Here is a 14,825-nt window from a genome sequence, read left to right on the forward strand (position 1 = left end):
TGTGGCAAGAAATGATCTAGACTTCTCGCGACAACTTCTAAGTGAAGGGATTGTGAATGAAAGAAGCTATGGTGAAAGTATACAGGAGCACGCGTTAGAGTGCTATAATAGATAAGGGAATGCGGCGCGAGTGTGATTGGCGGATGTGGGGCTTCTTGCATTAGTGTCGCCTTATCGGTTTTGCCGCTTATCAACCGATAAAAAAAGTTTTGGCGGGGCCATCTTTTCGCGGTATGGATGTGAAGAAGCTCTTTTTCGCAAAGACTTGGACATTCATTTTCCCAAGTTCTTTATAAACAAAACAAGACCGCCCAAGATGCCGGCCAACTCGTCAGGGCGCATCACAAAGGCGCGGAAGAATAAGAACTCAACACCTCATCAAAAGAACCACCGGTGGGAATCTTTTACTACTAAAATTTCAAAATTTAATTCGCTTCAACCTCTACGAAAAGTTCGCCGTCATGACCTCGATACCGAAGACCTTTCGATCACGACATCCTACTTTCAGACCGGATTGCAAAAATGGGGAGAGCTAAATGTCTCAAAGCCCTTCTCTGCTTTCAAGACGAAGGTCTGGCCTCTTTGTGAGAGCTTGCCACAGCTTCTCTACCACGAGCAACGGATCGCAGACTTTTTGGCCGAGTTTATAGCAGGACAGGATAAGGAAGCTCTAGAGCCGCTACTGGACCTTCTTACCGCTTTCTCCCATGACTTGGGAGTTCGATTCGAGAAGCATTATGGTAGAAGTTTGGAACTAATCGTGGCTATCGCGGCCAAGCCCCAGGATGCCGACGTTATTGAGTGGACGTTTGGATCCCTCGCCTTTTTGTTCAAGTACCTTTCTAAACTGCTTGTTCCTGACTTGCGACCTACCTTCAAAGTTATGGCGCCACTACTCGGAAAGTCACGACATCCTCCTCATATTGCCCGATTCGCAGCCGAAGCACTGAGTTTCTTGGTTAAAAAGGCAGCCGCCCCTTCACAACGCGAGACAGCTCTAAAGCGCCTGGTTGAATGTGCTCGGGACGATCTTCTGAGCGTAAAGGGCGACCGCCAGTTCATCTTGTATAAGGATGGATTGATGAACATGTTTGCCGAGGCTATTAAAGGAACTGATAATATTGTCCATTCCACTGCCCCAGCCATCTTCGCGGCACTGGTTGACGCTATTCCGGAAGAGGAGCGAACACTCAGCGAGGATACGATCTGGACAGACGTTGTTTGTGGTGTTTTGACCAGTGTTACACATCATGCGACTGCCGAGACTTTTGGGGATTTCGCAGACGGAGTCCATGAGGCAATCCGAGCCAACATGGAACGGACAACCCCTGCAGAACGTCAATGGCAAGTTGTACCCCTTATCAGGATATACGGAACCATGGCCGGTGTTCGAAAAGGATACCGAATCCGTGATTGGTCGCCTCTTATCAAGAACTTTGTCGAGTTGCTTTCCAGTGTTACAGAAGCAGCACCACAGGACGCCTCAACCACTGTCTGGAAGTTTGTCATGGCCAGCGTTGCGATTGTCTGGCACCACGCACCTATTGATGCTTTGATACCTCATATTAATCCTCTTGTTCAATCTCTGAGCAGGGAGCCATTCATGAAATGGTTCATTCCGTTCTGTTCCTACTTCTGCGAGCTGGATGCCCAGCGCTTCGGAAGCTTGTTCCGTGCCGATTTCCAAAGGTAAAGCCACCGAGATTCGGTTGTTTTGAGGCTTCGACTAACTGTGCTAGATTTATTGCGAACCATTGGTCTGAAGAGTCCAATGAAGACATGCTTTGTGTTCTCTTGCCAAAGATGATCGAGAATGGCGCTTTCCCCCCCGCAGGCGAGAAGGACAGCTGCAGGATGTCACAGGGGTGGCAGGGCCAGATTGTCTCCAAGTTTGAACGCTTAGAGATCTCGCCGTTCCCCGAACGCGGCCCCTATAACAAGGATCCTCAAGTTTGGCGGGATAGATGTCTACCCAAGTACTCGGCACTACTTCAGATTCTTGAACTCACAACAGTTCACCCATCGACAAATGCTAAGATCGCCGAACTTTTACTTCGAAAGCTAAAGCTCGCGCTGCGGCCCTCTTCTACCCTGGTATCGGATGAGGTTCATTTTATTGTTGGACAGGGATTCCACGCCTACTTGCGTATGAGCAAGGCTGCTGGCTCTGTCGACATCACCTTGAGCCCGCTCCTGCGTGCAGCCGTTCCTCGATTTTCTCAATCTGTCAGCTTCTTGCATGCATATCTCGCCTACGAAGAAATTCTACAGAGCAACGAGTCTGCTCGACGACAAGATAGCACGAGTAGTGACAGTTCATCCACTGAGGAGGACCCAGTTACCAAGTCTTTGATCGAAAACTTGAGCTCCCCATCACACGAACTCCGTTTGGCATCTTTGAATCTACTCAAGGCGCTTGACTTGGCAACGGACAGCTTCAACACCGTCGAGACCATGATCGAGGTCGAAGAGACCCCTTTGGCTCTCTCGCATACAAGAACGATTGCCATGCTCCTTCGCAAGTTGGGTCACAACTACGCTTCATTTGAGGATAACTCTTGGCTGCAACGAGCTGTGCCTGCTTTCCTATTCGGTATGCTTACGGTGAAGCTGTCTCCTGTGTGGGATGATTCGGTTGAGACTATGAAGCAAATTGCAGAGACCAAGGCCGGAGAGGAGGCAGTCTGTGAAGTTGCTTTCCGCTGGCTGAAGGTTCCTTCATCTCGATGGGGTGCCTCGCAGCCTGAAACCCACAACTCTCGTCGCGCGTTTGTATCCGACTTTGAATGCACAAACGTAAGCAGACTGGAGGAGGCCGCAGCTGAGGTCGAAGAGTCAATCGACCACCCAAATGAGCTGATGTTGCAGAGCTTTGATGAAAAGCAACGGACTGCCGAGATAACTGCTGGCAACGCTAGATCCCGCGCGCTGAAGGTGTTTAACGCCATCCCCTTTATCGCGGAGAGGAGGTCTCGTCAACTTGTTCCACACTTTCTCGCCTGGGCAAGTGAAGACCGAACCCCTGAGTCGATCGAAGGTCAAGGCACTTCTGAGGGAGCCACTTGGTCTCTCGCAGACCGCAAAGCCATGCTCGGCGTCTTCTCTCAGTTCATCAACCCTCGTGTGCTTTATGAGCACGAGCAAGTCTACACTGCACTCTTGCAGCTTATGGAGAATGGTGATGCCGAGGTCCAAAAGGTTACCCTCAAGGCAATCCTTGCTTGGAAGCAGGAGGCAATCAAGACTTACAAAGAGAACTTGGAGTTCCTCTTGGATGAGGCCCGATTCAAGAACGAGCTTACAGTCTTCCTTCAAGACGACACCGCCATCAAGCCGGAGCATAGAGCTGAGTTGATGCCCGTCCTCCTCCGATTGCTTTATGGTCGCACTATATCCAAGAAGGGTGCAGCAAGCGGCCGACATGGCCTCCAAGCCACCCGACTTGCTGTTCTACGAAATCTTAGTGTCGAAGATATGGGTAGCTTCTTGGACATTGCCACTGGTAAGCTGAAAGGTGTCAAGGTCGTTGATTCCTCGAAGAAGATCTTCGAGGAGCCCCTTCTCCCCGTCCGAAAGCAACTTGGTTTCCTCAACATGATTTCTTCCGTTATTTCGGAACTCGGCACCAACGCTACACCTTATCTGGAGACGCTCCTCAATGCTGTTTTGTACTGTCTTGTCTTTGCCTGCCGACAACTCAGCGGTCAGGGCGCAGACCCCGAGGATGCCCCTGAAGAAGAGGAAGAAAAAGCCAGCACACAGTCTCTTTTGAGGGTCATCCGGTCCACTGGTCTGAAGTGTCTGATTGCGCTTTTCCAAAACGCCCAGTCTTTCCAATGGGCCCCTTATCAAGATGTCATTCTCGAAGATGTTGTGGCACCAAGACTGGAAAACCTGCCCAGTGAGACAACACAAGGAGTTTCTGGTATGCTTCAGCTCTTTGCTACTTGGTCTGTCCTCCCCAGGATTGCACTCTTCTTTGCGCCACACGACAAGATTCCTGAGGGTATTCTTCCCAAGGTCATCGAATGTTTGTCAATCGAGAAGGGTAAGGATGCAGTCAAGATTCATGTCCTGGGAATTGTTCGCAACTTGGTTAAGCTCGCAACTGCGCCTGCGCAGGAGTGCGAGTTCAATGAAGTTATCAAGGCAGAGCTTCTCGAACCCAACTCTAAAGCAATCCTGGCTCAGATATCCAATGTTCTGGACATGTCTGGCATAAGCAATGATCTTATGGAAGCTTGTGTAGAAACAATACTGGTAATGTCTCCCATTATTCAGGATGCCGAAGATGTCCAGGCCGTTATCAAGATCGCCATCTTCCTCCTCAACCAGCCACCTCGACGAGTTAGCCCCAAGCTCAAGGGCAGAATCTTGCTCATTGTAGAGCAGTATGTTGCAGGTTCTAGCGCCTTTGACAACCAGTCACTACTCGACGATGTATATGACACAATTTCGTCTCTTTTCAGCTACTTCAAAGACCGTGAGAACCGACAGTCCCTGTCAAGGGCGCTAGTGGCCATTGCTGGAAAAGACAACAACCTTCGGGAGGTTGCCGAATTGTGCGCAGCCCTTAACTCTTTCAAAGAAGGGCGTATCGATGAGCTCGATTACGATGCACGCCTAGCTGCCTACAGTTCAATCTCTGGTGATCGAGAGGTCCCATTGACTCCCAAGCAGTGGTTGCCCTTGCTTCACAACCTTATCTTCCATATTCGAGATGATGCCGAATTTGGTATTCTGTCCTCCAACTCCGCCGACGGACTCCGCCGATTTATTGGAGATGCGGCAGCTTGCACGTCCAAAGAATCAAAGGAGAAGTTTGATGTCCAGCTCCGGGGCGTCATTATGCCTGCGCTTTATGCAGGTGCTCGTGAGCCATCTGACACTTCTCGACGAGAGTACCTCCGAGTAATGGGTCATCTTCTGTCAACTATGCCCGAATGGGAGCCCATTGCTGATCTCAGTGCATTGTTGAACGACCGAAACGAAGATAGTTCTGAGCTGACATTCTTCTTCAACATTCTGAGCCCTGCGACAGCACGACAGCTGGAGGCTCTGCATATTCTTGAGGCCGCCAACAAGCAGAAGGAATTTGGAAGCCAAAACTTAGCCCAGTTCTTCATCCCGCTTCTCGAACACTTCATCTTCGGCCGTGTCGATGGAGTCGATGATCACGGTCTTGGTGCCCAGGCGATCATTGCCATCGGCAACCTCGCAAGTTCTTTGCACTGGAAGCATTACCGCACTACCCTTCAACGATACATTGGTTATGTTGAGGCTAAGCCTGAACAACAAAAGCTGACAATCCGACTCTTGAGCAAGGTTGCCGACGCACTTGTCGATGCAGCCGAAAACGATTCCGAAGAGCGTATGGATGTGGACCAGATCGATGTGTCTTCGTCAAGCACCACCAGACTCCCTCTCACAATCCCAAAGGCAGAAAAGCTAAGCGTTGACGTCACCAACTTCTTCTTGCCTACACTGGTCAAGCACCTTCACGAGAAAGACGAGTCAGAAGTCAGTTACCGTGTCCCGGTTGGTGTCATCATCGTCAGACTCTTGAAGTTGTTGCCTCAGGATCAGATGGATCAGAAGCTTGCTGGTGTCTTGACCGATATCAGTCACATCCTCCGCAGCAAGTCTATAGAGGCCCGAGACATGGCTCGAGACACACTGGTAAAGATAGCCGTCAATCTGGGCCCGTCTTACTTTGGGTTCCTTCTCAAGGAGCTGCGAGGTGCTTTGACCAGAGGATACCAGCTTCACGTGCTTTCCTACACCATGCACTCCATTTTGGTCGCTATTGTCCCCAGCTGCGCCCCTGGCGACTTGGATTACTGCCTCAACTTCGTCGTGACAGTTGTCATGGACGATATCTTCGGTGTCATTGGTCAAGAAAAGGATGCTGAGGGATACACGACTCAGACCAAGGAGATTAAGAGCAGTAAAAGCCAGGACTCAATGGAGCTGATCGCCAAGAATGCCACGGTTGGTCGTCTTATTGATTTGGTGAAGCCGTTGCGAGCACTTCTGATGCAGAAGGTCGATCTTAAAATGGTTCGCAAACTCGATACTTTGATGTCGCGCATAACATCTGGCCTTCTGCAAAACCCTGCCGCCGAAAGCCGTGACACACTGGTTTTCTGTTACGAAGTCATTCAAGATGTCTACAACTCGCAAAAGCCCGAAGTTGAAGAGAAGCTCGACCCTCGAGTCAAGAAGTACCTAGTCCAGAAGGGCGCCAAGAAGAGCGGCGACCGAGGCAAAACGACCAAGCACACATACAAGCTGATTCGTTTCGCAGTCGATATTCTGAGGGCCATCCTGAAGAAGCATGACAGCTTGCGCACTCCTGGCAATATCTCTGGATTTATTCCCATCCTTGGTGATGCCATGGTTGGTGGGGAGGACGAGGTCAAGATCTCTACATTCCGATTACTGGCTGTCATTGTCAAGGTTCCATTCATTGATGATGAGGGATCGAGGCTGTACAAGGTTGCAGTCAAGGAAGCAACCAAGAGTATTTCCATGTCAGTCTCTACTACTACCGAGGTGGCTCAAGCAGCACTCAAGATGATGGCTGTTGTTCTTCGGGATCGTCGTGACATTCCTGTCAAGGACGCAGCGATCGATATGCTTCTCGCCAAATTGAAGGATGATCTCACTGAGCCTCTTTACCGCCACGTTACGTTCAACTTCCTGCGATCGGTGCTGGACCGACGCATCGAAACTGCCGCCGTCTACGACATTATGGACTACGTGGGCTCGGTCATGATCACCAACGATGACAAGGATACTCGTGATCTTGCCCGAGGCGCATTCTTCCAGTTCGTTCGCGAATATCCTCAGAAAAAGGCCAGGTGGGCTAAGCAGCTCAACTTTATCGTTGCCAACCTCAAGTACGAACGAGACGGTGGTCGTCTATCCGTTATGGAAATCGTTCACTTGCTCCTCATGAAGTCGTCTGACGACTTTGTTCAAGAGATTTCCTCTACCTGTTTCCTCCCACTCTTCTTTGTCCTTGCCAACGACGACAGTGAGAAGTGCCGCCTTTCAGCCACAGGCCTTCTCAGGGAGATCTTTCGCAAGGCCGACAAGGAGCGAACTCAAACCTTCCTCGGACTTGTACGAACATGGCTGGATCAGGACGGAAACGAAGCAGTGCTTAAACTCGCTTTCCAGGTTTTTGGTTTCTACCTCGAATCCAGTGAAAACGCATCGAAGAATAAGAAGGATTTCAAACTTGTTCTTGAGAAGATCAACGGCGTTATCGAGAACGAGGACATTCGAGAAGTTGATGGAGAGCTCGTCGAGGCGGCCCTTGGGGTTATTCGTGCTGCTCTGGCTGTGTTCCCCGAAAAGATCCTGGCAAGCGACAGCGAAGAGATGTGGTCCAACATTGTCAGATGTCTGTCACACCAAGAACCTTCAGTCAAGATATCGTCTATCGGTTTGACAAGCTCCTACTTGGCAGACTTTGCCAAACAAGCTGGTGACGTAACTGTTGGTGAGCCAGTAGAGGGCAGCCATGGTCTGACGCTCGATTTGCCAAAGGTACAGAACCTGGTCAGACTTGGACTGGGTGTCCTGGCAACTCGCGACATTGATGAGAAGCTAGGAGTGGAAGCTGTCCAGGTGCTTGCTTTCTTGGCCCCTCGTCTCCCCGAGGGTGACGGAGAAGAGGAGGACGAAGAGGAAGAAGACCAGGGCGAGGAAGATAAGAAGAAGAGTGAGCGAAAGACGGACCTTGATCATATGTTCAGACAAATCTCTCGCATCCTTCGAAGGGAGATTCCTCCCAGGGCTGTGGCCATTACACCAAAGGTGGCTGCCATGGAGCTTCTGGAGACTGTCTGTCGCAGATCTTCATCGGAACGTCTTCGGCCATCATTCAATACCATCCTTGTGCCACTCCATAACCTCACTGATCCCTCCATTGCCCCTCCTTTCTCGAACGATGAGCTCTTCAAGACAAAGCACGAGGCTCTCAAGACACGTGCACAGATTCTTATGGAATCTCTGCAGAAGAAGTTTGGCACTTCTGAATACTCCAAGCAGTTGCTCGCCATTAGAGAAGAAGTGAGGAAGAAGCGAGAGGAACGATCAAGCAAGAGGAAGATCGATGCGATTATAAAGCCGGAGAAGTATGGACGGGACAAGAGGAAGAAGTTTGAAAAGAACAAGTCTCGTATCAAGACACGGTCGAAGGAGCAGAAGGATATGAGGCAGTCGTTCAAGCGATGGTAAAACATTGATGGTGTTGCATCAACGGGCGTTACGGAATTGTAAAATTGGACAAGATGTTTGTTTCCTGGCGTTGTTATACGGATCCATAGTAAAAGTCATTTGCATGTCAAATTTGAAAAGAAAACACGGCCATCTATTAGGCTCGTGACTATAATAATGATCATTCCTGTCTGAAGAGGAGGGTATCTCGACGCCACCCAATGCTCCTACAATATCGTACAACACTGTCTTGTTTTTAACTCTATCCTGTACCCGCCAATACTTCCGATCATTCTGAGCTCTCGTTATTGTTGGATCCCTTACTTCCTGGGAGAGAGTCCTCTGGCCAGAATTCGATATCGCCATCTTCGCCCAGGGTGCCCCGCTTGACAAGTTGACCCTTTTTCTTCATAAGTTCCTCGATGGTAAATGGTTTATCGCCAAAGATATGGAGGTGGTCACTGATAACATGTCTGTTGCGACAACTAGGACATGTGATAAGCGTAGATCCGTAGTGGTAGCCTTGCTTGGAAACGTTGTGGTGGGAGCGATGGCCGCAGGGAACGCAGGTAAATGACAGTTGGTAATGCGTGGGTTTGATCTCTGGCCTTTCACCTTCGCTCTTGGCCGATTCGCCTACGTTCGCCTGCCCGGATTTTGGCTTGGCGTATGTTCGAGGAGATGGCCTGGGAATATTGTGCGCTGCACGGAAGGACTGTTGGTTCAGATTTAGGTTTGCGACTGAGCGGGCAAGAGGGGTCTGCAGGAAAGAAGAGAGGCGCTGTGGTTGAGAACGCAGTTGTCGCAGAACTGCAGGGGCGATAGAAGGTGCTCTTGAGGCCATCTTGCGTGGTTTTAAGGGAGTTGGAAGATGATGGCGACGTCGGAGTTGATTTAGATGAAATGTTTTTAATTGAAGAAAGAAGGGTCTTGGTTGTGAGACGTCATTTGTGGGCCCGACAGATTAAAAGAGAAGCTATGGAAGGTTGACGAATCACATCGACCCTATCACTTACACGGATGAACTTGCCAACATTTTGAGGCGTTGCACGAGGATGGATGGTTTGTATATGGAATGGATGCTGAGGAAGTCGCGATACCTCAAATGGGGAGGAGCCCTTGAGGTGTTGGTGATTTACGCCAAACTCCAATGACATCACTCCTTCCTCGCCAGCCCACCAGTGCATCGTAGTCACTTCCTTACAATGAACGACAGGATCTCTTCGTGGATGGGCTAGTTTCTCTGTAGTCTCTCTTCTTCATCATTCTCTCAATTCTTTCAGCTACTTCAACCATATTCATCTTGGCTGCATCTCTCGCATTCATTAATCCCCGCTATTCACCAGTCGTTACACAAGCATCGTCACTGTCAAATCACCCCCAACACGTCTTCGTGCTCAAGCATTACCATCTCTTTCCCACAGGTTTCTTTTTTACAAACAGTATGCTCCGCGCCCTTTTCTTGGCCTCTTTGGCCATGATCTCCTCGGGTTACCCCTGGGCCGTTTCACCCCAGGATGATATTGAGATTGGCGTCAGACATATCAATGAGGCACGCCGGGCAGCAGGACTCCATGAACTCGCCTGGGATACATCTCTTGCACAATCTGCTCAGTCTTGGGCCGATAAACTTGCGGAAGGAGAAGTCCCACACGGTTACTCGTTAGCTCAGTATCCAGTATCAGGAGAAGCCATATATGAGGAAGAAACAGCAACGGATTGCGTGGGACAATCGTTCGAAGCTACTCTACAAAGCGCGGTGGGTAATTGGCTTCACAAATGGGAAGCAGAGCCTGGTGTAGAAACCAAAACCAATCACGGTAAGTAGCCCTAGAGTTCTCGGACTTGCTAGATCTAACAAGTGAGTAGATGCGTGCATGGCATCCACCGCAGAATACGTGGGGTGCGGCAAAGCGTTTAATACTCACTCCGATGATGAAGAAAAGAAGTGCAAGTTTTATGACGTGTGCTTCTTTGGGCACGGGTAAGTGAATCCTAGCTGATACCACCTAGTCAATACAAGGCCGCTGACAATACAGTCTTCGAACACCACCAAAGCCAAAGACATCTTGGGCTCATCACTGGGGTCACCCTATTTATGTCCCAACACCTTTCAAGTTCACCCCCATTGAAGGCTCAGAGGACTCAGAGGAAGACGCCAAGCTTGAATTCTCTGGTTCAGAAGACTAAGCTGATCACTTATGTATCGAGACTCGGGCGACTATGGCTCGGATTGAATCGGCATCTATGGAAGGGGACTCGGGTGGCGAATGGAAATCATAATCAGTAACAGAACATAATTAATGTTTATTGAATTACAAACAGTCTACTATCAATATGAGTTTTTATGGAACTGAAGAGATCAAATCACCTTTGTTTACATGCTCGCTGCTTCTTTTTATTCGCATGCATTTATGGCAACTTGAAAGGAGGAAGTTGGATGCAGGGTAGTCTGCGGCAGGGTTACATAATCATCACGGCTTCAGCATGGTCTGTGCACTCTACAGCAAACTTGTGGAACAGCGAGCGACGCGATTAAGAAAAAGGTCCCTAGTTCGCGACTCCATCAAGCACCGAACCTTGAAGCCATCACGACAGGCACGAACCATCCACATTTCACACACCTCTTAGCTGTAGCACAATTATCGCTATTGTCGCGTGAATATTGTCATCTGTACCAGGGTCTCAGCTCTAAAGCGTACGGGGGCAATAGCCATAGAAGGCTCTTCACGTGTTGGTCTAGCTCCCTTTTCCGCGGCATGAGATGACCGTCGAGGTCCTGTAACACACAATGGAACGATCAAAGCCTCAAGCCTTCTTATCGAGTTATGCGCCGCGACTCCGCGCTTACAACAACTCCCTTCTCACGCCTGTTCTGCCGAGTAGCGCGCCCGCCGGCCCAGTTTCGAGGACCACTAAACGAGGAACGACCATCATCAATTATGCCGAAGATGGTTATGATGACTTGGAAGACGATAGCGACGACCCGCGTCGAAGACCAACAGGACTGCGAAGCTTGCGCAAGGAAGACTCGGCCAGCAGACTCGACCTTGCCGACAAGGTTGGCAAAGATACTAAGGAGCCAGTCGAGGTACAGGGCATCTGGCGTGATTGGATCGCAAAGCATAGGTTGCTTCGGAGCGATCAGCAGAATGCCATTCAAGCAACACTCCCTCTTACTCTGATTCCGATTCGAATCGATCTGGATGTTCCTGCGTTCATCCCCCCAGCCCCATATCCAACGCCAAACCCTAACACGGTGGACACCTCACTCCCTCAGTACCGTCAACAGGAGGCGACGGTGCCTTATAAGCTTCGAGATATTTTTTGCTGGAATCTTCATGAAACGCTCATCTCAACCGACCAATTTGCCCAGACATTGGTGCAGGATCTGGATCTGCCAAATCGACAAGCCGCCATCGCTGAGATCAGCAAGCAAATCCGGACACAGCTCGAAGAATACTCGGGTGTCGCTCTCCACCCTTTGTTCCATAGCGATCAGCAAGCCGCCTCTGCCCCGCAACCTACGACGACCGCGTTGACGCCACGACCAAGCTTTGCGCTCAAGTCTCGGGATGATTCTCCAGCGTCCGCCATCCGTGGCCCTTCTCGGCCTGACACACCAGCGCAGACAGGAGGTGCGGCAACTCCTTCACAAACGCAGGCTCCTGATGTCACTGCAGAGGCGACACCGATACTTCCCGATTCAGACGACTACAACCCCGACGATACCTACCGATGCATCATCAATTTGAGTCTTAATCTAGCGTCCATGCTCTACACTGACAAGTTTGAGTGGTCTCTTTTACACCCCCCTGGCACTGCTGAGGCATTTGCCAAGGTTACTTGTACGGATCTTGGATTGACAGGAGAGTGGATCCCGGCCATGACCCATGCCATATATGAGGCTGTACTGCGGCTGAAGAAGGAAGCATGTGAGGCAGGTGGTCTAGTTGCCGGATGGGGTGGTCTACAGCAAGAACTGCCAAATGATGCCGCTCACGGCTCGGAGGCTGGCTGGAGATACGAACCGGAACATCTCGGCGATGATTGGGAACCCAAGGTGGAATTCCTCAGTAAAGAGGAGATTGAGAAGAGAGAAGGTGACCGCGAACGTGAGGTTCGACGGTTGCGCCGTGAGACGGCACGGTTCAGCTCTACGACAGGTATGCTTGGAGGAACACCTTTTGGGGCACCGATGGAGGTTGAGGAAGAGAGAATGGGTCGGGGCGAACGATCTAAGAAGAAGCGTCGTTTCCGAAGCTTGAGCCCGCTTGGACGGGGCGGTACACCTGGAGGGCGAGGCACGCCTGATGTTGGTGGCTACGGGGGAGGAGGTGGTGCTCTGACAGACCAAGAGAGGTTCCAGTGGAGGTGTATGCACTGCAGGATATGGGGCACAAGCGTTTGGGCTGTTAGGGACGGCCCAGCAGGTCCAAGGGTAAGTTTAACATGTCAAGATGGGTTTACTAGTTCGTCGCTAACTTTACTCAGACTTTGTGTGCCAACTGTGGCTACCTCTACGAGCGTGATCAGAGACTACCTCGCCAGAACAAAAACCTCCATCTTCCAGACGTCCGCGTGGTTTAGGAAACCTCAGAGGAGCAAAACCAACCGGTAAAAACCTCAAACTCTCAACTGAAGAAACCCGCAATGCGCCGTGTATGAGCAATGGACGGGCGAGCCGAAAGCAGTCCCTGGCCCCTCACATAACGACCTAATGGAATGGGATATGCCCTGTTATCGGAGTGCTAGGAGAGAGATAGTGGCGAAGCATGATGCTGATAGCCAGTAACATTTGGGAGTCTTCGTTTTCGCGAGCAAAAGCTTTTTGGGGGCGGTGGAATTGGAAGGGATGATTATACGGCGTCTAGGGAGGATTGGGATTCCTCAAGCGAACGATACTTTTTGTCGTTGATAATTGCCGGACGGATGGAGGAGACAGGGAGAGGCCGTCGAATTATGCTATGCATCCTTGTAGTATTCACGAATATAGGTGGTGTTTCAAGGGGTGTTAGTGATACCTCTCTGGATACTATTGCATGCTGAAATATATTCGGTTACTCTTGAACTGAAGCGATGTCTCCATGGATGATAAGTCAGCATAACATGATTGAGTGGTCTGTCAGACTGCAGGAGTCGTATTGATGCTGAGGCAAAGGTCACGTGTGGCGAGTTGACCTGCTTCCATACTCTCCAAGCTATGACAACCTCATTCTACCCCTGACAAGAAGGGATTTCGGAAATGAACTACGCTTCAGCAGCACCACATGATGCTGCTAACTCGAATATACCAATCAGCGATAGACCCTTGCAACTGTATTGCATCGCGTTGACTATCGAGCCACCAAAGGCAAAGCCGCGTTACGCTTTGGGATAGTACGGAAGAAGGTCCTCCACGATCTAATCCGTCGGCCAACTCGTTACACTTTCACCCCGCACTTCTGAAATGGGCTGTCCCAATATCCCCGGAACACATCCACGTGTGGAGATGACCTCTTGCTTGTCCTGAGTGTGGAGTATCGAGTTCAGGCTGACATGGTAATACCACCAAGGCGGTTCGACCCGAAGAGTGCAAACCCATTTTATGCAGGGTTTCTGGCTTCGGACCATTTCGTTGGCGATGCTCCGTGGCTCGAAATGGTATCGTTTACAAGCTACGGAATTTTATCATCATGTCCAGCGGCTGTTTAGATCGAAGTCGCACTGTTGCTCAACTATGAGCTACCAAACTGGACGGATTGCAAGAGCTTTAATTGATTACAACACACATTCCATGTTATCAGGAACACAACTACAGAGACAATGTAGAATTTGTATCGGACTGTGGCATGCACCTTTGCCAGCCATCACATGAGACTACCAGTCACATAAGAGGCTTGACTGGTTGCCTGGCGAGTCTTCACATACAATCGGCAGCAGGATCCTGGCCTATAATCGGCATATGACAGGGACCGGACCACTATCTCGGCCATGATGTATCCGAAACTGCTGAATCTGGACGACGGGTCTCTTCATTGCCTGACTTGGCCATACTATGCCAGGGGTTCGGTTTCTACAGCCTCCACAACACCCAGCAGCTGACCAAAACCCTTTGCTATTCGGCATGAACGTGGGCGTGAAATAAACGCATGAGCAAGTTCAAGATCACAGAAGCTCGACCACGATACTTCTTTTAAGCGGACGGACTGAATCCCGAAGTACCGTGGGTTCTTTCACGGACGCAAGCCGCAATGCACAGGACGGAAACATGATGCTTCTTGCGCGGAACTGGGCGCTGCGAATTACACTCGCAGGTATCAACACATATGAATGACATATCAAGCAACCCATTGCCTAATAGGAACAGCTGACAGAACTTGTAATACCAGTGCTTTCTTCACCATGGGAGGAACGATATGCATGAAGCATGTGCTCATTTGGATGTTGGACTCTATTCAAAACCGCGGGCTTCAGCAAGCATAGCCATGCAGGCCATGTTTGTTCAGTGCGTCATACCCGTGGCAAAAGACCCTTGTGGGGTTTGGCAAAATATTTCTCCATGTTGCTTTCGTATGAAAGTTGCAACAGTATTGCATACATGCCCAAGCAGTGGC

At 50.1% G+C, this 14,825-nt stretch overlaps 5 protein-coding genes across 5 annotated transcripts; 3 read left to right on the forward strand and 2 right to left on the reverse strand.

Annotated features, from left to right (window-relative positions):
- Positions 1–316: 316 nt before the first annotated feature.
- FGSG_00567 (uncharacterized protein) lies at positions 317–8,330 on the forward strand (the record flags this gene model as incomplete). Its single annotated transcript, XM_011317948.1, has 2 exons — positions 317–1,689; positions 1,740–8,330. The coding sequence occupies 2 exons, from the start codon at positions 317–319 to the stop codon at positions 8,248–8,250; spliced, it is 7,884 nt and encodes a 2,627-aa protein (XP_011316250.1). The 3' UTR covers positions 8,251–8,330.
- A 109-nt stretch (positions 8,331–8,439) lies between these two features.
- Positions 8,440–9,111, reverse strand: FGSG_00568 (uncharacterized protein). Its single transcript, XM_011317949.1, has one exon. The coding sequence runs from the start codon at positions 9,071–9,073 to the stop codon at positions 8,519–8,521; it is 555 nt and encodes a 184-aa protein (XP_011316251.1). The 5' UTR covers positions 9,074–9,111; the 3' UTR covers positions 8,440–8,518.
- A 524-nt stretch (positions 9,112–9,635) lies between these two features.
- Positions 9,636–10,563, forward strand: FGSG_00569 (uncharacterized protein). The gene is made up of 3 exons (XM_011317950.1): positions 9,636–10,049; positions 10,099–10,213; positions 10,269–10,563. Exons 1-3 carry the CDS (start codon positions 9,674–9,676, stop codon positions 10,417–10,419), a joined length of 642 nt encoding a protein of 213 aa, XP_011316252.1. The 5' UTR covers positions 9,636–9,673; the 3' UTR covers positions 10,420–10,563.
- A 246-nt stretch (positions 10,564–10,809) lies between these two features.
- On the forward strand, positions 10,810–13,297 carry FGSG_00570 (uncharacterized protein). Its single transcript, XM_011317951.1, has 2 exons — positions 10,810–12,670; positions 12,724–13,297. The coding sequence occupies exons 1-2, from the start codon at positions 11,021–11,023 to the stop codon at positions 12,817–12,819; spliced, it is 1,746 nt and encodes a 581-aa protein (XP_011316253.1). The 5' UTR covers positions 10,810–11,020; the 3' UTR covers positions 12,820–13,297.
- A 335-nt stretch (positions 13,298–13,632) lies between these two features.
- Positions 13,633–14,204, reverse strand: FGSG_11784 (uncharacterized protein; the record flags this gene model as incomplete). The annotated part of the gene is made up of 3 exons (XM_011317952.1): positions 13,633–13,886; positions 14,001–14,023; positions 14,140–14,204. 3 exons carry the CDS (start codon positions 14,202–14,204, stop codon positions 13,633–13,635), a joined length of 342 nt encoding a protein of 113 aa, XP_011316254.1.
- Between the last annotated feature and the right edge of the window lie 621 nt (positions 14,205–14,825).

The sequence above is a fragment of the Fusarium graminearum genome, chromosome 1 (assembly GCF_000240135.3).
Source record: "Fusarium graminearum PH-1 chromosome 1, whole genome shotgun sequence".
NCBI classification, from domain to species: domain Eukaryota; kingdom Fungi; phylum Ascomycota; class Sordariomycetes; order Hypocreales; family Nectriaceae; genus Fusarium; species Fusarium graminearum.

Bases quoted from the DNA above. Each gene is read 5' to 3' on its own strand.
- FGSG_00568 (XM_011317949.1), bottom strand. From the start codon at position 9,073: ATGGCCTCAAGAGCACCTTCTATCGCCCCTGCAGTTCTGCGACAACTG.
- FGSG_00569 (XM_011317950.1), top strand. From the start codon at position 9,674: ATGCTCCGCGCCCTTTTCTTGGCCTCTTTGGCCATGATCTCCTCGGGT. The intron at 10,050-10,098 runs GTAAGTAGCCCT...ACAAGTGAGTAG, and splicing joins AGAAACCAAAACCAATCACG to ATGCGTGCATGGCATCCACC. The intron at 10,214-10,268 runs GTAAGTGAATCC...CTGACAATACAG, and splicing joins GTGTGCTTCTTTGGGCACGG to TCTTCGAACACCACCAAAGC.
- FGSG_00570 (XM_011317951.1), top strand. From the start codon at position 11,021: ATGGAACGATCAAAGCCTCAAGCCTTCTTATCGAGTTATGCGCCGCGA. The intron at 12,671-12,723 runs GTAAGTTTAACA...AACTTTACTCAG, and splicing joins ACGGCCCAGCAGGTCCAAGG to ACTTTGTGTGCCAACTGTGG.